Raw genomic sequence first — 24,600 nt, 5'->3', positions numbered from 1 at the left:
TCCTCCCACTTCTTCTTTCTCTGTCATCTTTTCCCAGGAGTGGCAGTGGTAACAGAGCGGTACATTATAACAGATGCCTCTTGACATGCATAACTGGAGTGGAACAGTATTTTCAGAAAAGCGAGTAGAGAGCCCAAGAGTGGGAGCCCTGAGGAGAAATGATTTTGTTTTGAAAGAAAAGTGTGCACTAGGCCTACATGATACGGTTTGTGTCATTATACTATTAAACATGCAGTCAAATGCTGTATACATCAATCATTCACAACATTAACCACTGACAGGTGAAGTGAGTAACACTGATTATCTCGTTATGCCACCTGTCAAGGGGTGGGACTCCTTTTTTGGGCAGCAGGTGAGTTATAAATTCTTTAAGTTAATTTGTTGGAAGCAGGAAAAATGGGTGAGTGTAAGGATCTGAGTGATAGTGACAGGGGCCGAATTGCTATGGCCAGACAATCGGGTCCAAAACTGCAGATCTTGTTGGGATGTTCCCATCTGGAAACAAAATTAACTATTTAGTTTAGCAGGCAGGTTGGCTGGTCGATGAAAACATCGTCTGCAATACATGGAAAATACATAACATCAGTTTCATAAAATACTGAAACTCATTTCGGGCTTTGTTTTCTATTTTCCTTCTCATAGTCACAGGATTTATGGTACAAGTTGGCCTCCACAGGCTGATGATGTTTAAGCAGCTTGGAAAGAGGTAAATAATATTATCAATGCCTCTTTTCCTGGTATTATGAGAACCATTGCTCAGTGTAGAAAGCAGTTCAATGATATAAAACAAAAACCTCTGTCTTATAGACACCAAACATTTGCATTAATTAAATGTCAAAGTGAACCAAAAAAACCCAACATATCCAATTTAGTCCAATCAGGTGCTCAAGTGAGCAAATGTATATTACGCGCATTTAAATCTACAAGTGCAATTTTTGTTATTTTTGAGGCTGAGATTCGCCACTGCGACATGACACACGCCACCTGCCCGATTCACATCCACTTCAACAGACATGAGTAAGTTTAATTTTCTATATAGTGAACTTAACTAGAAAGTGGCATTCAAAAAAATCTTGTTTCATTATTTATGTGATTCGAATTAAATATGTAAAACATCCACCAAACCTGACTGTGGGATTTTGGATTGGTCTGCTCATGCGCTGCGCTGCACTTAGACCGGGTTTAAGGTGGCAAAAACTCAAACGCAACTTCCTGTCAAAATTGCACAGCACCAGTGCATCTTTACTGACACACCCCTTGTTGCGCTGTTCCACCCAACTCAGTGCAGCTGGGTTCATGTTGAGCCACAACAATTTGCAGAAAAAAAATCCTTGCGCGCCATGAAAATCCCAACGTGCCTGGATCTGGACCTGTGTTGTGGTGGGTGGGAAAATGTCCTTTGTGGTGATAGGGTGTTCCTCCCTGTTGCTGTTGGGATTTTAAAATAATGTTAATGAAGGGAATTATGGTTACCATACATGGTATGCACCACCACCATCACGATAAGTTCCTGTTCGGGTTTTAGAGTGGAAATTCTTGCAAGAGACCGGTACCACACAATGTCAGCTGAAGTCTGCTCTGGGACAGACCTTTACACAGATCGACTTCGTCAACCACCTGTTGAGAGGAAAACACACTTTGAGTCCATAGCACAACAGAATAATTTGGTTGCTTTTCAGTAAGCATCTTCATATGTTTAGGTGTTTAACCCTGTAGACGTCTGACGGTTATAAAAAAAAAAAATTCTAGAGGCGTTGACAGGCTGTAATCAGCTTCTCTGGTAATTGCCAATAAAAACAAATCGTAATGAAGCAAAATCACATCAGCAGGAAAACAGAGGTCAACAGGCTTGTTAACACCACACATCTGCTGATCTTCAGAGCAATTCAGTTGTGCAGAAAGTCAATATTATGAACTTGGTGATGATGTTTTTTTTCAGAAGGATAAAACAAATGCAGGGAATTGAAAGTAGCTTGTAATTCTGCATTACAGATATAGACCAAATTGTGTTATGTTTAAACAAAGCTGCTGAGCAACTGCATGAAAAATGAAACTTATCCAGTGATTGCACTCCAGTTTACATAAATATTTTCTCAGAATCAGAGGTGTATAGCTGAACTGAATCTGATGTTAATCACAGCATAAGTGTGAAAGACGCCTGTGAGCCAAGCATGTGCACAGTTTCAAATTAGTTTCCCTTGAAAATCTTGTACCCTTGTCGGAATGTAAATCTCAGACAATGACACCCCTCTTCTGCTAAATCAAGTCAAATTTATTAAGCCCAAATCAGGGATCAAGGATGTACACTTATGTATAGCATCAGACTTTATCTGTCCTTATATAACCTCAGTTTGGATTTAAGCCCAGCATATGGAGAGCTGTGGAACTCTGCTGCTATGTACAGAAAGTCCTGTACAGTTTACACAAGTCCTTGAGAAAGATAATAAGAAAAATGAATTGGAGCTTGCTATTCTTGAGATTACGATCTCCTTTTCAAGAGTGATCTGGCCAAGGACCAACATGAACATTGTAACAACAATAACAACAACCAATACTAGCGGACGCGTCACGTACAACTGTCACACACTACAAATGAGTGAACACAATATCCATTTACAAGATTACAAAATTAGTTGCAGTGAAGACTGTTTTCTCAATCCCTTAAAATAGACTTAAATTCCCCAGTAGTAATTAGCTTTTCCAATTTCATGCCCTTGTGTACATCATAACAGAAAGCAGGAGATGCAGACAGGCATTTTTTCCTAATTCAGATTTGGACTCTTGAAGGATTGTGAGGACCCCCTGGTTGAGAACTAGTGGTTTGAATGTGCATGTCTGTGGAGATAACGTACCAAGCAGTACACAGTGGTGCAACACAGCAGAAAGATAATTTTTTTCTCTCTATCTTGTTCAAACACACAGATACTGATAATAACTCACTGCAGGTATATTGTGCCAACATGACTGGATAAATGACTACAGAAACAGGAACATTGTTCCAGGTCATGCTTGCTCCGACTTACACAACCATTCTTCAGTAGTAGAAATCTTTGCGGGAAAACAAATTGAGATTAAACAATTTTTTTTTCTATTAACGTAATGACATTATTTTGCACGTTTAGCAGGTCGCAAGATATTGATATTGAACGTGTCAGAAAAATGTTAACTGACACTTTGTTTTCTACCAAAATATTGGATATCCACGAGTGACAACAGGATCATTCACGTTTTTATTTGGTTATATTTAAACCCTGGCATCACTTCGCTGAGGTTAGAGAAAGAGGATGATTTGGTAATTCAGCAATAATACAATCACTTCTCTACATATTCTGTAATTGGATGTAATTCATATTGATGTAATATGTCATTAATTACATAATTACTCTAAACAAAAAGTTCTGCGTGTTTCTCTGCTGGGTCAATTTGAATGGCATCGAGAGACTGTTTATTTCACTGTGAAAATGCAGTATGAAGACAAATTGGATATTTCCAATCTGTAATGTCCAATCACTCTAATGTCAGAAAATTACTCAGTAACTAATGACTCAATATTAGTTAGGCTACCATATGGACAGTGGAAAATAGAAATTAGCGATGTGCTGGAGTGAGAGTATATCTTGGAGGTTATTTTCCCTGTTGTTCCTGGTGATTTAAGTCGTACATTTGCTGTTATAATTTTGAAATAATGCCAGCTGAAGTCATGCCCCAGGATATTTGCTTCAATTATAAAACACTAGTGTACAATTTACTCACCAGCTCCATATAACTATTTTCACGTCAGTATTTAGTCATGCACTAATTTATTACGGATAGCAGGAGCACACAGCTGGAGTTACTGTAATTGACCTCAAATGTAAACTTTGTCTTCTAATAAGGACGTTGTAATCTCACACTGCTTCCTCTGTTGCAGTGGCCATGGTAACCGTTACCAGGGCAGCGAGCAAGAACTGGCCGATAGGTGTTGAGTCCAGCAGGGAGGGAGGCTCTTTTTGGTCATGAGTGTGAATGTGTTTGTTGAAGGATGGTTCAGTGTTGCATACAGTACTATATTTTTGGACAACTGTCACAGCCTACACATCTGAATGTCACTGCAAGTATAGATAGATTTTCAGTTGTGACTGGAGGATCATTCACAAAGTGAGATCAAGACTATCATCGCCTGCAGAAAACCAGGAGGCCAGACGGTGAAAACTATCGACAAATTCAGGAGACAGCCAACGTTTGAGGACAGTGGAGTTCAAAAATAGACATAAAAAAAAAAAGCACAAATCTACCGATTTTAAAATTATAATGGCAAATGTACTGCTTAAATAACCGGGAACAGCAGGGGAATTCACTTCACGAGAAGTGTAAAATAATAATAATGTTTGCTATCAACTTGATAAAGTTTATTCGTGAAGTCTAAATGCATACATAGACAACGCTTTACCTTGTTTTTCGTGACTGTGTCAACCGTTGTTACTGAGCCATTAACCTCATAAACTGTCATATCAGCCTCGATTTGTACAAAGCTGAACAGACAGTTTTAAAGTAACACTGGATTTACTAAAGTTGGGACAATCTGTGTGTGTTTCTTTAACCCCAGAGCATTGCAGTGAAATCTGCCTAAAATGCCTCATCAAGTCAAACTCAAAGTAAACAGAAAGTTGTTCTTGAACTGTTTGTTGTACAAGCAGTTTGGTCTCTTCTGAAAAGAAACAGTATGAAGTTTTATCCCCGACATCAGAAATACTACAGGTGTTACTCGCACTGAGTTATACAAGTTTGAACACTCTAAAGTAGAAGGTTTTTATTTCCTCAATTTTTTTGTTGTTGCAAACAATGGCCTGCAGATGACTGGTGCTCTGTCTTATCATCTGGAAAACATAATGGGACCACAGTATGAAGTCTGACCTAGTTCAGATTTACATGCAAATTTCTAAGAGTAGCCTATGTCAGTGGTGGTGGTCGGACCAAGCTGTTTACTGTACCTGCCGCGGTACGTCTGAGCGTTATTTATTTCTCTATGTTTTGTTAACCCTTTACTCGGCCTCTCTGCACTTGCGACTTTTATGCTCACATTGATCCATCAACCAGCCTTAAACAAGCTGCTGACACTCATGATATCTTCCACTTTGTGATAATGAACTTGGTAAATGGTTGCATATGTAACTGCAACTTAACAGCAAAGTGGATAGGGTGCATATTGCATGGGCAGAAATGTCCTCAGTCCTGACTGCTGCATGTGCTTCCCCTGTACTCTTTCCAACATTAGCTTTTTGTCTGTGCTGTGACTAATAGAGGCAGCAAGCAGGAAAGAAAAAAGTGCAGCATTTGTATTTTTTTGTGTGATCTTGTTATTGTTAAGGAAGGATTTTATTTAGTGTCTCATCCCTTGTATTGATTTAAGGAATCCTCTGTTTGAAAAAAAAAAAAAAAAAAAAAAAAAAAAAAAAAAAAAAATCCACCTGAAGACTCCTAGTTTCTTTTGGTTTTCTGAAGGCAACATTAATGTGATTGTTTGCTAAGGGAATTTTAGTTTTTGATAGAAAAAGCAAAGCAACAGAGACCCCCATGTAATTGCTGTCATGGGATTTAAATGCTTTAACATGTTTTGTTTTTGAATTGTGTACTGTGGTTGTCATGTGACTGTCCTGGTGTTGATATTTAGTGGTAAGTCAATATAAAAGGAATGCAATTATGTCTACCCTGTACAACAACAAAGGTACAGTTTAATCAGTGTGTAACGTTTATTCAAACAAGGCAATTGTGTCCTCAGCAATGTTGACAAAAAGAGAGAAAGCAGGGTTACTTTGTGTAATTCTATTATGAATGAAAAAAGAGACAAACCTGGTGCAGCAGATGGCTGAAGATCCAGACAATATGCTCTGTCAGTTCTGCAGCAAAGTTCAGTTTTTTTTAATTTTTTTATCACAGCAATCACAAGACTACAATTTTAGCCATAACATGTAAAATACTCCAGTGACATTGAAACAGTCTCATTACAGCAGACAGCTTACCAAAACTCCTGACCTGCAAGACATTCTGCTGTTTACCCAAAAGCCGGGGTCCTGCTCCTGCTATGTTTGAGGACAGAACTGAACCCGGATGCAAGACACGAGACGAAGTAAACGTTAAATGATTCATTAAGATGTTGTTGAAGGTGGCTCAACCAGGGGGTTTGGAGACTTTAGGCTGGCGGGGCTGTCGAGGTGAGTGGCTGGAGATCAGCGTATGAGGAGAAGCTGAAGTAGAGCTGAGGAGGAGTCATCGACTGGCAGGCTGAATTTATGAACACGGGAGAACAGGTTCCAGAACAGACTTTCGAGAAACAATAACTCGGCAACACTAAACAGTTTGCCACTCTTTGATGACACAACAATGCGGCACCGAGCAACTGCAGGACCGGAAGGCTGATGACAACATTGCGTCCAGGTGTGCGGCAGGTGATCAGCGGCAGGTGGACTGAATGTAGAATCTGCAGGTGGAAGGGCTTAGTGCTGAGGAGACAGACTACATGAAAGAACCCCAAAACAAACACACAGGATACAGAAGGAAACCAGGATTGGGAAAGAAATTGGGATCAGGAAGCCAGAAATGGTCAGAATCTAACAGCTTTATGAAATATGCAACAAGAAAGCTGCAGCTTGCAACCACAGGTTATCTTTTCTCTCTATTAATTTGACACATTTATCTCATCATAAGAAAACATTATGCATGCAACCCTGCATGAGCACTTATCTGCAACTGAGACAGTCATTTGTGAAACAGGAAATCTCTTTTGTCCTACATCACTGATTATTCCATGACTACTTAAATTTGGCCTGATTTTAAAATGAGTTGGTGTGAAAAAATATGTTTGATCCACACAGACAGACGAGTACAGCGTGTTAACATCACACTCCTTTCAGAAAGAAAAGTGACACACATCCATTTTTAACTTCCACCTCGAGCACAGGGATAACCAATACAACTTTTGATGTTTTTTTTTTGTCTGTTGACAACTTTGCCTGTATGTTTAACACAACCTCTGTCAAACTACAGGTCAGAGTGAAAGCACACACCAGTGCCGTGTTAGAAGACGAACTCGGCCATCTCTTTTGTGATTATACATGGTTTTTTTCCCATCATTTGATGTGTCTTTATGTATCATTAACATTTTTAAAGACAGTTTAAAGAGAACTATGTGTTAAGTTTGAAACAGTTGCATGAGGGTACTGGATGATTTTAGGTGCTATTCAGCATTTATGGAGAAACAGGGAGTGTGTTTTTAAACTATCATTGCTTTCCTTAGTCCTTCAGGGTTTGTCATTGAGCAGATGCTGTCAGCATTTGTCTTTGAGCAGATGCTGTCAGCAGTGCTGCCTCTCTCTTCTTGTTCTCTGCTGACTGCTCTCATCACAGCAGATCTACTGAAGCATGACACTCCAGTCTGTCTCCCTCTGGATGTCTTTTGGGCATCTTTGTGTCCAACATCTTAAAATGAATCTCTGTGCTGACAGTTGAGGGTGATTTGACATGGTTTTACTTTTAGTTCTACGGACAGGTTTCCAATTCCCATGCAGTTGTGAGCACTGGTACGAAGGCACACTATCAGTGTCACAGTGACACGAAAGCTTGTATACGGAAATGTTTTACGATACATGTCATATTTTGTCAGTCTTATGATTATTACCTGCACATGTTAAGAGAACAGAGGCCCTCTCACTGTGGATATTATTGATTTCAGTATGTTGTTTGCCATTAAATTAAACCACACACTGCACATACAGTATACCAGAACCCAGTAACATTTTATATCCTTCCATTTATCCTTTCTAACCAGAATGTAAATATGTGCTAAATGGGACATAAACACAATCCAGCATAGGTGTAAGAGGACACAGGTGTTTTTATTTTTGAATTTCTATAATTCTTCAAAAGGGAATACTTAAAGAGACTCTGCACACCTGAGGGCTCACAGGTATAGTACTAATACCTCTACTATTCATAAAGATAAAGGTACAAAAACTAGTTCTCCTGTGGTTCTACCATCCCATTCATCGATTATTTATTTATTTATTTTTTATCAACATGATGAGGAGACTGTTGATTATTATATTTGGCAAGTCCAAATGCTCTGATTTTGAATGTATCAGTAAAATCTTCACTAACATCTACTGATGTTCTGATTTTGCAGTTAAATACCCACTCATAGTAGCTACAGTATTATTCAACTTTTTTGTGGTTATGTTTACAGTTTGGCTGCTCTTGGTTTGGGAAAGATCATGGTCTGGTTTAATATAAAAATGTCCACAGGGACTTGAGACATAAAATGTTTGTACTAATACTGATACTTCAACTATTTTTCATCCTTACTTTTTTGGCTGAAATAAATTGCTTCTTGAGTTTCCTGTATATACAGTAAGTGAGGAGCAGGGATGGATATTATTAATATTTTAATGACACTACTGTTCTTACCATTACTGCTTATTGATCCAATACTCTAATGACTGTAATAGGTACTTTTTAATTTATTTTAAGAGAAAGAAAAACGCCACGTTCTCTATATAAATTAACATTTTTGGGTAGCAAACTGCAATAGCATTATTTTAAATAGCACTTTTTCTTTGACAATATTCTTATTGTGCAGTAGTTTGCCTGCAGCCCCCTCATCATGAATACTCCACCGTGCTCTGGTTACTAGGAAAGTGAAACTGTGAGTTTCTGTCTGACAGCTAAGATGACGCCCTAACTATTTTAGTCTTAATTCATGAACTCACCCATAACTATCAGCTGGTTAATGGTTACTTTCTTATTTAGTTGACTTCGTGTCTTGCTGCTGGCTGCTTTACACCGACAAAATTAACTTTGAGCTTGGTTGTCGGAGACTTTGCATCTGTCCGTCTGTATGTGACGGGCTTTGTGGATGTCTCTTAAAATGCGTTCATTCTCTCTGCCTCTGTCAGTCAGAGTAGGCGGGTCTCTGCTGCAGCAGCGGACAGACATCTGTCCGCTTAGAGGTTCCAACTCAGATCACGCGTCATTCTCTTGGACAGATTAAAAAAAAAATAAAGGAAAAATACTGAAATGGGTCACCAAATACTTGGGCGGCCGACAATTTACCTGGGCGGGCCAACACAATAAAACGGAGCTCATATACATTCTGTGTTTGTTTTATTCATCAAGTGGGATTATTTTTAGGGGTTTTAGTTGTGGTTTTCATGACCTATAACAGCGTCTGTGTCTCCTGTCCTTATGTCTCCCTCAGATCAGTAAACAACACCTGCAGACAGTCAAAGAGCGTTTCCAAGCGTTTCTCAACGGAGAAACTCAGATTGTGGCTGACGAGGCCTTCATCAACGCTGTCCAGAGCTACTATGAGGTGAGTTTCTGTCATGTTTTACATCAGTATGGCAAAACACATATTTAATGTAATCATTGCTCCGCTCTGGTATGAATCATTTCAAGTATCCCTGACTGATTGAATGTGTTTGCTGTGCCTGGCAGACCTACCCTACCTTAAATAATTGACCTCTGGGCTCTCTGTGGAGAAAAAAAAAAAAAAGACAGTGGTAAATGCTAAGTGCTAATTGCATAGAATACATTAAAATAAGAAATGTCTGCAAACCTTATGTAATTTTAAAAGGTATCCACCCTAATATGTCAAATTATCCAAGGTTCATGTTGTGTTTAGTTTGAATACTGCAGATCAAACCCTCTCCACGTGATACAACAGTAAATTGTAGACCTAACTTTTAAGGGGACTTTCAAAGTTAACATAATGATACTCCACACACTGTAACTATTTCAGCTCATCTTTCTTGAAGTGCTTAATGGTGGATTTTGAGATCTGCTTTGAATCATTGCCCTGTTGTAGAAGCTCTTTTCACTTTCTGGATTTGGATCCAGAAATTGCTTATATGTAGTGGAATTAATTCTTTCCTGCTTATCATGTACAAATCCCGAAAATGACTTCTACTTCTTAGTCATAAAAATGTCCTAGAATCTATGAATATGCAAATATATATAATTTCTAAAGTTCGATTGCCTTCTGCATTATAAAGCTCAAACATTCAACTGCAGGACCAAGAAGGAAAACATGTTTGAATGGAGATGTTTTAATGATGTTATTTGGACTTCAGTTCCCCTTCTATGTTCTATGTAGACATTTTGAAATGGCATGCAGAGGACAATATCCACATCTCTCTTATATCTAGAGATGTAAGGGTGCTGGTGGGTGCTCAAACAAACCTATGTTTTGTGAGGGGTTGGCCACACTGACACATTCACTGGCACTTCCTTATCGTAAATGGAGGCACTGTGATATTTAACAGATGAAACTGATGGCACATGTTATGTAGTTCAATTGAAACTAAAGCCCTCAGCTTGGCTTTAGCGTTGGACTTAAACTGAGTCAGACAGCCAGACAGAGGGAGAGAGAGAGAAATAAAGGCACAGACAGAAATAGAAGGATGGAGAAACACGGACAAAGGGTCAGAAAGAGTTCGGCAGTGTTGGCAGCCGGTGACAGGAATTCACCATCCATCAATCACAAGTTTGTTTGCAGTTTAAATACAAGTCAGCATTCGCTCAAAGACAAAATGTTTGGTTTGTGATTGGAAATCCAAGCATATCTGTCTCTAAGGTTTCTCACTACAAAGGAGGACAATGGAATTTCCTTTGTGCTTTTGACTGTAATTTTCACAGAACTTGTTGCAATTAATATACTCAATTTTGCAGTGGCTTTTCTCACAACTGGTGATGCAAGAGTTTTATGTTTTTCATTGTGCTGTAAAACTGCTGTAGAAAGTTTGTACAACGTTTTTTTAATTTTGAAACTTAAAGACGCAATGTTACAAAAGATCCTGATTTATAAAAGTGACTTAGCTTTACAAAACAGTCTGACTGTACAATAGAACACAAAGATTCCAACTTCTGTAAAAGTAAAAGGTTTAAATGCCTTTTATGAAACATTAATTCAACCAATACTGTATGCACAAAAACAAAGTGCAGTCTCTTACAGCTGTGAGGCTGTATAAACTCAGGTCATATATTGTATGATTAGACTGATGCAGGGAAGTATGATGATTGGTAGTCTAATTCTCATGAGACTGAATTTCCCATAAATCCCATCACTTCCTGTTTTGGAATTTTTCCCAGTCAGCCAGCATTTGATATGTTTTAATGATGAGGCTGAATGTAAAGGAGGAGTTCTATTTGTTGTTGAAGCAGGTTTAGTTTGGAAAGGTTGTAATACCTTTACAGTAGCAGAGCTTCTGTTGGGGACTTTCACTGTGAAGCAATTGCTGGAATTTTGCAAAATTGTGAACTCTTACCAATACTTTGGAGAATAGTTGGATTTGCATTAATTATTGTGATCACAATTGTGCAATTTCCTGGAGGGAACTTTCCAGTGTGTTTTGTTGTTGGTGATGATTTTTTTTAAATATAAGGTTTCAATGTTATGATCAGCATAAATTAAATTCCACCACCCCTGCTGTTAGAAATGTCAGTCAGATATTTCAAAATCTGGACAAATGTGACCATCAGTAGAGGTAACACAGATAATATGCTTTTTTTTGTAACTTTGATGGAGTGAGCTTTTAAACTTGCCCTGAGCTTGTGACTCTGATTGAAGCATTGTTTTTACATTGTAGGCTTTTGCATTGATAATTCAGTTTTTGTCAATAATATGAGCTTCATTTTTCCAAAAAATTAAAACAATAGGTAATTAATGAAAAATGTGAATCTGCAGTGCAACATACCTTGATGAGACAAAACATTATGACCAATTTGGCTCAGACCTGTTGACGCTAGGACTCCAGACTTGTGAAGGGGCCCTATGATATCTGGCATCAAGATGCTAGCCGCAGATCCTTTAGTTGTAAATTGTGAGTTTGAGCTGTGTCAGACTTGTTCCAGCATGTCCTCCAACACTTTGTTCGCCTCATTCACGGTTTGACAAAGCTCAGAACACACTGATGACTGGGAGCGTGTCAGAAACCTGGTCATTTTAGGGATACTCCGACCATGCTCTCTGACCGTACGCCCTTGTTTAACTGGTTCAAGTCTCACATCCAGCACATTAACTACAAGAAACATCTGATATGTTCCAGACGGTGACATTGTAATTTGGTATTCAGCCTGGCTTGCATCATCTGTGAGTGGTCACAATGTTTTGGCTCATTGGAGTATATGTATTCTGTAGTACTAACTGTGGACGGAAAATAGACAGTAGTAAATGTTCATACATGTTACAAATTAGATTACAGATTACAAATGTTCAAATTTCTATATGTATGAATAGAAAATAAGATAAAAACATGTACGGCCTGTTTTAAGGGCTACGTCACACTGCTAGTAGGACAAGCAGCAGAAGATGTAGAGTGAGTTTTAAATGACAATGGTAACCGCTGATGGCCACTGTGAGGATAGATCTTTGTAGTTCAGTGGTGTAGCTTGGTGGTATGCTGCTGCTGAAGGTGTTCCTATGTTTATCCAGACATTTGTCCATGATGTAAATATAGCAGCATTCTTCTCTCAAAAATGAAGATCCAACCCCAGAAAGGACCCAATATTCCTGTTTGTATACAATCTAAAAATATTTTGGACTGAAAAACAAACTGATTTGTTGGTTTAAAACTTGATTGCAGATCTTCCTGAAAAGTGACCGTGTGTCCCGGATGGTGCAGAGTGGCGGCTGCTCGGCCAGTGACTCTCGGGAGGTTTTTAAGAAGCACATAGAGAAGCGGGTGCGCAGCCTGCCTGAAATTGATGGCCTGAGCAAGGAAACGGTGCTGAGCTCCTGGATAGCCAAGTTTGACACCATCTACCGAGGTGAAGAGGACCTCAGGAAACACCAACAGAGAATGACAGCCAGCGCCGCCTCTGAGCTCATCCTCAGCAAGGACCAGCTGTACGAGATGTTCCAGCAGATCCTGGGCATCAAGAAGTTTGAGCACCAACTCCTGTACAACGCCTGTCAGGTCAGTCCTCCAAAGTGGATTCTATGTTTCTGAAGAAAACTGTTGATATTTGAAATCTGCAACCAAACAGATCTCAAGATCTCACACCAGCAGCACCTTTCTTCTCCTCTTCCTCAGACCACCGCTGCATAATCTCATCGTAATGGTGATTCAATTTCAGATTCACGTGGTTTGTGGTGTTGCCACAGTACCTGACAGTCCTCCCCCATCCATCACATACAGCTTCATGGCTGTTTTGATGACGGAAAAAGGTTCACACATACTGCACTTGTCTGCAATCATCAATGCCAAAACTCCGTTCAGTGCCAACACATTAATAGAGCTGTAGTTCTCATATGACATATGCGTATTCTAATTCATGTCACTTGATCAACAACATGTTACAATTGTTTGTGTGACCACTGGTGCGTGTGCCGTTGCAATTTCATCATGGATGTGAGCAGAGAGCACACATCAAATTTGGATCAAACTCTGGAGAAATGCTTCAGAAAGTCTATGACAATGAATTGAAAATGCACAAGTTTCTCACCTTCAACAACACAATGGTAGCTCCGCGACTTACCTACTCTCCGGATTTGGCTCCTTGCAGCTTTTTCTGTTTATAATATTTCAATAATTATCTTTAAAATTGTTTTCTCCCATTCTAAAGTTGTATTATAGTCTTATTGTATTATTATGATTTAAATTACAGTTGTATTGTTTTTTTTTTTTACAATTTACAATATTGCAATAACAATCTTTATTATTTTGTAAAGCATTATGGTTTTAAATAAACACTACACTAACACTCAGAGGACAAAACAACAGACCTGCTGTCCAAGCTTCAAATTAATTAAGTGCTTGTTCCTAAATAAACCAGCTTTTTTTTTTTTTATATATATATATATATAGTTTACAATTAATCTCAGGAAGGAAACACATCACTAAAAAGACAAACAGGTTTCTTGGAGATTCATTTTAAGCTATAAAAAACGCAAGCAGTTTCTTGCTTTATAACTTGGACAGCAGGTCACTTATTTGGTCCTTGGAGTTCTTGAATGTTTATTTAAAACCATAATGCTTTACAAAATAATAACGATTGTTATTGCAATATTGTAAATTGTAAAACAAACCCAATATAACTATAATTTAAATCCTAATAATACAATAAAACTATAATACAACTTTAGAATGGGAGAATTTTTTTTTTTTTTTTTTCACAAATATGTCACCATACAAATGTGCATAAGTGTGCTCTGAGTGTGCTTAAAATCTGTTCTTACTTAAGACCTAATCTTGAATAAGAAAACATTGTTGAATGTCAGAAGTTTTGTAAAAACTGCACAAGTGGGTTTTAAGAATACATTTCTTCTCAAGATTGGTAAGATAATAATGGCCCAATGTTCCTCTTCCTAAATGTCTAGACAAATGACCCAGACTGTTGTTTTTCTGGTGTGTTGAAAATCCACCATGAATCTTTTCGCAACAGGTCTTTGGGTTTTAAACCAAAATATGAAAAACTTAAAAGCAAGTTTTGCAGAGTACTTTATAGCAGAGGAAGGATCATACGATGTGTTGAGGCTTCTTCAGGCTTTTGGCAAAGTGAATGCTGGGAATCAGTCTGAGCCTGGGGGAGGAACAATAAGACAGGCTTCTATACATAGATGATCCACTATTGAAGTGCCAGGTATTGCATCACCGCAAAATGTGCTGCTGGATGGTAAATGAGTCATTAATATATGCAGAGTGTAATGATAATAACAGGGCAGAGAGCTGGACTGTAGAGGCTGATTGATGTTGTAATGATGGTGCCCAGTTGCCTGCAGCTGGAGGCCGACTTATTGGTACTCAGCCAAGCTTTTGTCAGAGGTCGGTCCATCACTGGAGACAGTGTGTCCAGTGAATCCTACTCACTGTCAGGGCTCCTTTATCCTCGTATCTCTATTTCCTTCAATGTTTTATTCTATCACAGGCTGACAAAGAGTGAGCCAGCTACCCTGAATCTGGAAACACATCCCTTGTTAAGTTTTTTGCCAACCAAACGTGACAAATGTGAAGAAACACAACCATATTTGTACTAATGAAGTGTTAAGTGTGAACCAAGGTCTTTACAAATAAGATCAAATGCATGCTCATCCTCCTCATTTTAACATTTTAAAATTAATCAGCTCAGTGAGAACACCGTCACAGTCTTGGAGTTGGGACCATTAGTTCATACACTCAAAATCTTAAAGGTTTTAACCCTCGTGTTGTCCTTGAGTCAAAATGACCCGCAGCTGTGTTCAACCAAGTTCTATTTTATTTCTATATGTTTATATTTTTTGGGATCATTGGTCATCATTCTTTAAAGAAACCCTCACAGCCTCCTTGTCACCAATGATCCCAAAAAAATATGAAAATAAAATAGAACCTGGTTGAACACAGCTGCGGGTCATTTTGACACAAGGGTTAAATACAACAAAGTATACATTTTGATGAACCGGGTATTCAATATAATTTTGAAAACTGGGATTTAAATACCTACCACCACTGCCATAAATCCTTACATTGGATAAACTGGGACGGTAGTTAATGGGAATAAATAAACTATTTATAAAACTTCTGTTTAATTGAAAACAGAATACAGCGATATGCCTTATACTACACATGACAGGTAAAGAGAGATGTCTATGATATCAATCGATTAACATTTTTTATTGGGTTAATCACAATAAAAGGCATTGATTAATCATGATTAATCGCAAGTTTAAGATACTAGTATTTCCTAGTATTTTGTGGGGAGACACAAAGATGACAGAGCTGATCTCTTTTCTTCTTCTCAGTAAAACCCTGTCGAACCTATGTGATTACTCTCCGTATAATGTGTTCTACACACGATATAGGCTCTAATAGTAGACTTCGTGCTGCGTGATCAAATTGCGAGCACTATCTGTTCCTGTAGTGGTATGTGTTATCCTTGACTCTTTCGTAACCCTGGATTGTGGCTTGTATAGTGTGTCTTCTGAGGCGATTTGGATGATGCCTGGAAGCCCCCGCTCTCCAGCAATGTTGATGAGTCTGCTGTGCATGGTGATCCATTTAGCAATAGCTTTGGTTAGTTTAGTTGTTGTCACTTTGTTGACAGACTTGCCCCGTCTGCACTCGTTGATGTTGTTGACTTGTTGATGAACATGTAAATCAGTAAAGATGTGCTTTATCTAAAGGTGGTACTTATAATACTTCAGTATAAAGGCAGTTCATTACTGCAGAGTGTGCACACAACTTTTGTCTAAACTTTGACCTGGAGGCTTTTTAAAGCAAAATTTTGCCCTTCAGGACACAAGTGTCTAATTAATACCAGGCAGGTAGGAACTATTTCTCCTTACATCTGACATACTCATATGCAAACTAGGGCTATGAATGCGTAAACCAGTGATGACATTGATGATAGCAGACCCCAAATGCAGTCATCCGTGGACCTTTTTCTGTTGTCAAAACAGCAACAAGGCTGTGTAATGTGTGTGTGTAATGTGTGTGTGTGTGTGTGTGTGTGTGTGTGTGTGTGTGTGTGTGTGTGTGTGTGTGTGTGTGTGTGTGTGTGTGTGAAGACTGACTGTACTCTGCCCACACCACAAACCTTGTTAAACACATGAAATGTAATCACAATACAGGTTATGATGAGGTTATGCGGCAGGAGTCTGAAGAAGAGAAGGAGAAAGGTGCTGCTATCGCGAGACAAGTTTATGTTATACTACAAGTATTACCTGAATAGACCTGATCTTAAACACTCAGACTGACCAGAAAAATAGCAACATGCAGTCTTCTCTTGATTTAATCCTGTGTTTTTTTTTAATATGGTGGTGTCAACGCTAAGGTCATGTTGAATATTTAAGTTCATGGCAGTAAGTAAGTTTGTGTCATAAAACGTTGTAAATTTTATGAAAAAAATTTGCATATTGGCCAACTGGCTTGCAGAAATTCTGTTTTACGTCTGATGTGTTATTTTCTAGTCAGTGCCCCCTAATCCTAACATATCCTAGAAACCTATTTCCATGCCTGACTAAGGTACAAAATGGAGGCATTTTATTTCTTTTGTCCTCTCGTCATGGACAATTGCCATTTTGATGTAACCACTATGAATTAATGAGCTGTAAGCTGAGAAATCTGCTGCTGTCTGTTGCAATACAGCACTGCAAGGAGACATGGGGGAAGGAATAATAGGAAGACTTCTTGGTGATGGCAAAGCTGTTACTCCACATTTGTGTTGCTGCTTTGCAATCTTGAAGGAGTTATCATGCTATTCTCATTTATAAGTCCTGATACATATGGCTGTCTGAAATTGTGCGTTTGCATCTGTGCAACAGCTGTGCTGTGTTCTTATTAGCGATATCAGCCCGATCCTAGAGGATATTATATTATATTATATTATATTATATTATATTATATTATATTATGGGAGTACATTGATTTTTTTATTCAGATGGAAAATGGGTTTATTTCTAAGATTCTCTCTTTTCTAAGTATTTTTTAAAAAGTCCATATTTTGGAAGGAAAGTTCTTGTTCCTTGAAACAAGGACACAGGCTCTCTGGCCTGGTAAGTTGCCTGTTGTAAATTTACCCGTCATGACGACCAAATGCATGTAGTTTAACTAATTCAGCACTATTTCATACATCAATGCAACTGTCCAATGTGTCTTTATCAAAGTCAGGATGGCCCTCTGGAGAGAATTGTTGCCCACCCCTGGTATAGGTTATCTATTACTGCAACAAGATACAGTACTTGCAGTTTTCACAAATAAGTATCCAAGTGAAATCAACTGTATTTGTTTGTATGTCAATACTCATTAAGTCTCCCTCAGCTTCTATTAAGATAAGAAGAATGAGGGAGCAATAGAGATGATAAAAAAAAAGACTAGAAAAAAATAGAGGACTGGAAAAAGAGCATTGGGTTGTGGGAGGGAGAGACAGAAAGAGAGGAGGATGAGTTAATTGAACTGTTCAAAAAGGGGTGGTGATTAGGAAGAGGCAGACAGGAAGGGAGGGCCAGCCATTACAAGAAACAAAGACATTTCCACTGAATGAGCCATTTGTTTTCCAGTTATCAGTGCTGAGAGTAAATATTGGCTGCTTGATGCTGCACACTGTGGCTAATAACTGCTAATTTAATCCGTATCAGTACCAAGCCATGATTAAACAACTAATCTCCCACAAAAGGCAGATGGTAACTCTAAAACAGTGCTTTCACTGGGAATAAACATGGCAACCAATTTTGAAGCTTCAATTCTACAAGAGCTGCTGTCCCTAAAAATCAAAGTGAAATAATTCCACAAAAGGTAAAGCTCTCTGGAAGCACTGACAGATGGTTTGCACAGTTAAAAGATAATATTATGTTCAGTAACTTCTCTACAAATATTTTGTATTTGCATCTCACACCAGGACATCATTTGAACAGGCTTCAAATCCAAACCCACAGCATACTGTACAAACTAATCCTTTAATCCACATTGTGCACTTGGAAATCCCTCCATTAAACTGGTGTTGAAACATCCTTTGCCACGCAAACTGATATCTTGATTTTGGTGCTATGAAGCGGGCTAATGCAGCGCCTGTGCACCATGGAGATGACTGAAGTTGGAACCAGTTCGGAGCAGATGTAGGTTGAGGCAGCTGGAATGAGATTTGTCCCCCGCTGTCATCTTTGGCTGCCTGTGGCTCAGTTTGGATGCTTTTGAAGAAGAGCCAGACAGAGAGCCCCCTCCCCAATGTCTCTCTGAATAACATGTTGCTTCCTCATTAGTGAAATGACTGCTATCTGGCCCACAATGAGACAGATGCTGAATGTCTGTAAAGCTCAACCCAAGAGACGTGTAACCTTAATTTCCTACAGGTAGAGTCTACTAAAGGTCAATCTTAAGAAATCATTCAGGGTGTTGTTAAATGTCTTTATCAGTTACTAAGTACTGAACAGCATAAAGAATAGGATCATCATTTTTTAAGTCTGTCTTAAGGTATTCGTCATGTTCCCATTTGAACACTGAACCAGGTTTTGCTATCTGTAATCCTTCCACCTTTTCATACTGGCCATTCCCCCCCTATGTACTTCTCATGTACAGTAAGTGATGATCCTTCTTCTGTGCAAAGATGCATCCAATTGCTTTCTTTAATTTAGCTCATAAGAAGAGATTGATAGTAGCAATAACAGACAAAAGGACTAGTGATGATGAAAAGTTACAATGCATTCCTTACATAACACACACGCAGTACCTGTGTATCCACTTTGCTTCAGTGAATTCCTCACAACAGCAAATGAGCTGATCACCCTCTGACAAATTGCACACATCATATAAAGAGCAGAGGAGTCAAAAGGCGAGGCGCATCTCTTTTGATGCATGTGTCTTTGACAGTAATGATGGCTGGAGCTGGGAAACAAATTCAATTGTAGGCCGTGAGGGAAGAACAGAGTGGGTGTTCTTTCCTTTTTATCAGATGGATTTTAGCCATTAGGGCTGCGGTGAAGTCAGCGGCCACTGAAAGCTTCTAATTGGTCACAATATACTGGAGACAACACACCGGAAATCACGTTGAGTGCTGAACCAATCAGGCCATGAGAAAATGGAAAAATTATCAATGGTGATTTCAGTAATCAATCAGAGGGCAAGTTCACCCAAATAGAATCTGCATTAACAGTAAAATGTCTTGTCAGAAAGTCTCTCTGCTCTGTTGCTCTAGACACCACTGTGTACACATGTACACATGACCAGTATGTTAGTGACAGTTAGTCCAGTTTGGTGTTTAAATGTTATCTGTCATGCCAGATTATCCGACACATCCCATGTTTTTACCCATCCCAAAGCAATTTCGGCGATTTGATCCACCATAAAGCAGATAAAACAATTTACTGCCATCTTGTGTATAAATAACACAGACTCTGTATAAAAATGAAAGTAGCCACCAGGTCTGAAAAGAGAAGCCAATGTGGACGTGCCTTAAAGTACAATACCACTTAGGGGATCGAGGTACTGACTTCAAAAATCCTTTGGCTTCTTTGACTCCCATTCAGCTTCTCTTATGATATACAAAATCAATAAATGTTTTCCACGAATTGGTATGGTGTCAATAGCTTTTTTTCTTCAAGTGAGAAAATAAAATGTTCCAGGTCTCTTGATCCAGTTGAAATTCATTTACATGTTTTAAGTGTTTGAAGATCAAAAGATCTGCCCCGGCACTGTCAAACGGGGAGCAAATAAGAAGATCTGTATGTCATGCAAGAGAGCAAATAAAAACAAACGTAACGGTCAAACTTGTCATGGTTATATTTAAGAAGTATTCCTTGATTCACAACATGAACGTAAAGCCTCGTTACCTTTTGTTAAAGTTACTGCATTACGTGGTAATACAAAAGCAGCACGTCCCTTAGTAGTTCAAAGTAAAAGACCTCTAGTGGCTTGTTCGATGAAACCCCCCTCGTTTCTTAAAAAAAGGATTTTATTGCTAAACATTTGCAGGAACGTGTTGTGACCAAAGTTGGACAATCACATTTTAGATGAGTGATTATATTGCTTAATTTATTAAAGCGATAAAAATATACATGATTTAATTGCCACCGTGGGAACAGTGGTCTCATATGAGAAATGAGCTGTCCGTGCCCCCATATGTGCACGTATATGGCGCTCGTGCACGTGTGTCACATTGTGTTACGTGCACTCCAGTACTTCAACAAATAGCGCTACACCCCTTGATTACACTATTTAAAACTATTTTGATAATTAATTGAGCTGTTTTGCAAGAAAAATTACGAAATGATCTGATTACAGCTTTACATGCTTTTACTGTTTTATATCTTTGTAAATTGAATAGGACATGAAGAGACTATCCTTTTGTCTGCTAGACTGTGTTAAGAAAATCTTCCATGAAAATATATGTGCACTGGGTGAAGTTGTGAGGACCTGTGCAGCCTCACCACTGATAGATGGCAGCTGCCAGTTTGAGGCAGAACTCTGACCTTTTGCCCAAAAAGGCTTTGAAGATGCAATTGCGAACATGTGAGCCTTCCAGTAGGTGCAAATTTCCACTGGTCCCTCACCTTTGTAAACCAAAGACTTATTGCTTTTTCCTTATTTGTCTGTCTGTTTTGATAGATTATCTCCCGATTTACTATAAGAGAAAGGTAAATGACGTTGGGGAGGACGTGCACTATGGTTGATAATCCAGTACAAGCTCTCAGTAGGCTACTGCTGTAAAACCCTTGATTGCTCTGTGCATAGTTACTCTGATAACACAAATGATGGAGAGACCAAATAACCTGCAACTGTGCTTCATCAAAGAACTGCTGCTGTCCTGGTCAAACAGAGACCTTGAACATTTCCACGGTGTCACGTTGTGTCACATTTCCAGTCTATCTCCACAGTTAATCTCAGCATTTTGATCTCAGCACTGCGTGTGTGCGTTTGTTAGTGTGTGCGTGCATTTGTGTGAGTATAAGAGGGATATGAAATGCCTACTGATGATGACATGCAGTATACCTGAAACACGATTGTGTACATGTGAGCACTGCACAGAAGTACACATACAAATAGGCGCAAACACTCTTCAGTGCCCTTTATCCCCTTGTATTTGGTTGCCATGACAACTGTACACAGGGCCCACTGCTCATCCCCCCCCCCCTCTTTCCCCCCTTTGATTTGCCATGCCGACTGTTGTCCCCTTATCTGAAATAAGGTCGAGCGATTGCTTTTCTTTTAATCACCATCAGGGTTTGGGGCTGTTAATCCATCCAGAGGAGACAGCAACTTGCTTAAATCAATGGCAAGTGGAGAGGATTAGGGTGGATGGGGTCTGTGGAAGCAAGGATGAGGAAAGAGTGAGGTTATTGTCTATTCTATACTATTAAATAAAACGATGTACCAGTGTTCTTAGTTAAATGCGAAATGTCCCCATCAAATTCACAATAAAACATTTTTTGATGTGGGCATTCATTCTCATTGCAATGAGTTGATTTTTTTTTTTTTGGGGGGGGGGGGGATGATGTAGTTTTATAGGCTATAGAGATTTTCTAATACATTTCACCACAAGTAGATCGTAAATGTTTAGGCTGTCTAGTTTTCCTAGGGTTGCGTGTCGTTTACCAGTGGCAAGTTGTTACTTATTTCAGATTTGTGCTGCTTAATGGAAGATTCTTATCAGACAAACATTTTTTTGTTATCTTTAATTCATATGTTTATCAGCAGAAATGAAGTTTTCTAGCAAAGGGGTTATCATGTTTATATTTACGTGTTGACGTCTGTACTACAAAGCAGGTTTCACATACTCACGATATCTTTCCGTTATCTGGTTTAACTAAACCTGACAAAGAAGACTGTTGCATGCTGGCAAGCTGGTTCACAACTCACGAAATCAAGCCAGGGTTTTCCTAATCCAGCTAAGAGTGTGTTCACATAAAAGTAGCAGGGTTTACAGCAATTGACCTATCACAAACATGGACAAGTGTACTGGCAGCAGAGCATCATGTTTTACAAACACAGATCAAACTATGATATCAGACAAATATGAAGAAATTAAAGACATAATCCAGCCTGAAAGCAGAACAGCTGCAGCGGCCAAATGCAGGATGGACAGCTGCCAACAAATTTACCGAATGTGTGAATGTTTTAGTAAAAAGGGTTCTCATATTACTGACCATCATTAGAGCATGAATGCATCTGACTATAATAACATTCCATTAAATTAAATGTATCATAATCAGATTAATTACTACATTTTCACATAGAAGAAATTAGTCTTGGTGTTGTGGGGGATAATTCAAAACTAGGAGAAAAATCAAGTGATAAAAATACAACACAAAAGGCAGGTGATGTTTGAATAACATTTCACGATTAAGTACAAAAATACATTTTAGTGGACAAATGCACACAGTATAGTTCATGTAATGTGTGATTTAACACTGCACTACCTGGCTTTGATAAAGTGAAGGATCACTCATTGGACCTTAATGCACAACTGAAAATTGTACACCAACTATTAGAGTCCCATTTGTGTATATCTATTGGGCCAGTAGTCATTACAACACATTCATGATGTTTTTTGTTGTTTTTTTGTTTTTTTTTACTGAGTGCAACTATTATATAGTATATTAGTTATGATTATATTTTTAACGATCTAATTTAAGCCCTAAATCCAGTTTTAAGATATCTTAATATGTTTGCTGGAGTTCTGTGGGGTACTTCTGTTGTGTCATGGGTCAGTTCAGAGGACAGCAGGTGAAAGTTGCAAACAGGTTTACTTTTGGTTCCCAAAGGTTATCTTACAAGGCTGTAGAACCAGGTAGGCTGACAAACATCGGGAGCAGGCAAAGGCAGAGTCCAGAAACAAGCAGTTTACCAAAAGGTATAAGGGTAGAAGTAGAGGTACTGCAGGAGTAGTGGTGGGAGTGAGCTGGGAGTGACAGAAACACTGAGGACCTCTGGTGGGAGGAAGGGGTGATAAGCAGAAAAAGAAACATCCGATCCAGGCTTCAGTAAAGACTAGTTCACTAAATCCTTGCGCTAGTGGAGTGAGGATCAGTTATGCTGATCAGTCTCTGACAGCTTGACTGCTATTGTTGGATTACAACGGTTTTAATAGTTACGACCATGTACCTGGAGGTACTATAGGAACTCTTTTGCTAACAGCAAATGAAACTGAGGGATTCACAGTGAAGCAGACACATTCAATGTTTGAGGTTATTCTAGGTAAGGGGCAGCCTTCAGCTTATTGGAGAGGCAAGTCCTGAACCTGATTGTTCAATGAAGACTGAGATTGGAACTTCAATGACAGTGATTCAAATGTATTTTTAAGCTCTGTAACTTCAGTATGAGAGCAAAAATGCAGAAAAAAAAACTTGCATGGCTTTGAGACACCAGGCTCACTATTCTCTGTTATATGAGTGTGTGTGTGTGTGTGCTACTTTCTGTCCAGATGAGCGTGCATACACAGTATTGCTCTGCACGCATTCTGAGGTGCATATCATGGAGTGTGTGTGTGTGTGTGTGTGTGTGTGTGTGTGTGTGTGTGTGTGTGTGTGTGTGTGTGTGTGTGTGATGCATGTGCTTGCCTGGGAGAAAGCAGTAATTCAAACGTGCTCCTCAGTCAGTGGTAACAGCAGGGGTAGGTGTTCTGGCAAGATGTTAATACCAGTGGGAGGAAATCAATGGCAAAGACAGAAGGGTCAGAGGGTGTGTGAGAGAGAGAGAGAGAGAAAGAAAGAGAAAAATCAAATCAAGCTTCTGTATCAGTCTGTTGTCTTCTCTACATGTCTGTCATTAGATGTAAAGAAAAATACCAATCACAGAATCAGACAGACCAACAGAGACAGATCGACAGATACATGGATAGATGGATGGAGTTACAATGTTGAAGCAGTATATAGCCTACGGTTGTGGAGGAATTTGTTGGTACCCTTAACAGCTCATTAAAAAAAAAAAAAAAAAAAAGGAATTATTTTCTTTTGTTAGTATCACACATCTTCAATCTTGTAATCAGACATTGAGCCTGTTTTAATGGGGAAAAAAAAAAGTGGTCACTCTGCTCTTTGGTATCATTGTGGGCACCACACTGAAAATGGACCAGAGAAAGCAAAGCAGAGAGCTGTCTGAGGAGATCAGAGAGAAAACCTTAGACAAACATGTTGAAGGTAAAGAATAAGACCATCTCCGAGCA

General features: G+C 38.9%; 1 protein-coding gene across 4 annotated transcripts in view; it reads left to right on the top strand.

Annotated features, from left to right (window-relative positions):
* The window catches only part of cadpsa (Ca2+-dependent activator protein for secretion a), a 173,261-nt gene that overhangs the window by 26,462 nt on the left and 122,199 nt on the right, over positions 1-24,600 (top strand). For all 4 annotated transcript variants that reach the window (XM_069141990.1, XM_069141914.1, XM_069142154.1 and 1 more), the window contains exons 2-3: positions 9,230-9,343; positions 12,615-12,947. In XM_069141990.1, coding sequence (XP_068998091.1) covers positions 9,230-9,343; positions 12,615-12,947 — 447 coding nt within the window. The remainder of the gene's footprint in view (positions 1-9,229; positions 9,344-12,614; positions 12,948-24,600) is intronic.

The sequence above is a fragment of the Embiotoca jacksoni genome, unplaced genomic scaffold (assembly GCF_022577435.1).
Source record: "Embiotoca jacksoni isolate LCO1_2020_lvr unplaced genomic scaffold, fEmbJac1.0.p SCAF_1, whole genome shotgun sequence".
NCBI classification, from domain to species: domain Eukaryota; kingdom Metazoa; phylum Chordata; class Actinopteri; family Embiotocidae; genus Embiotoca; species Embiotoca jacksoni.
This window is presented reverse-complemented; position numbering and strand designations above follow the sequence as displayed.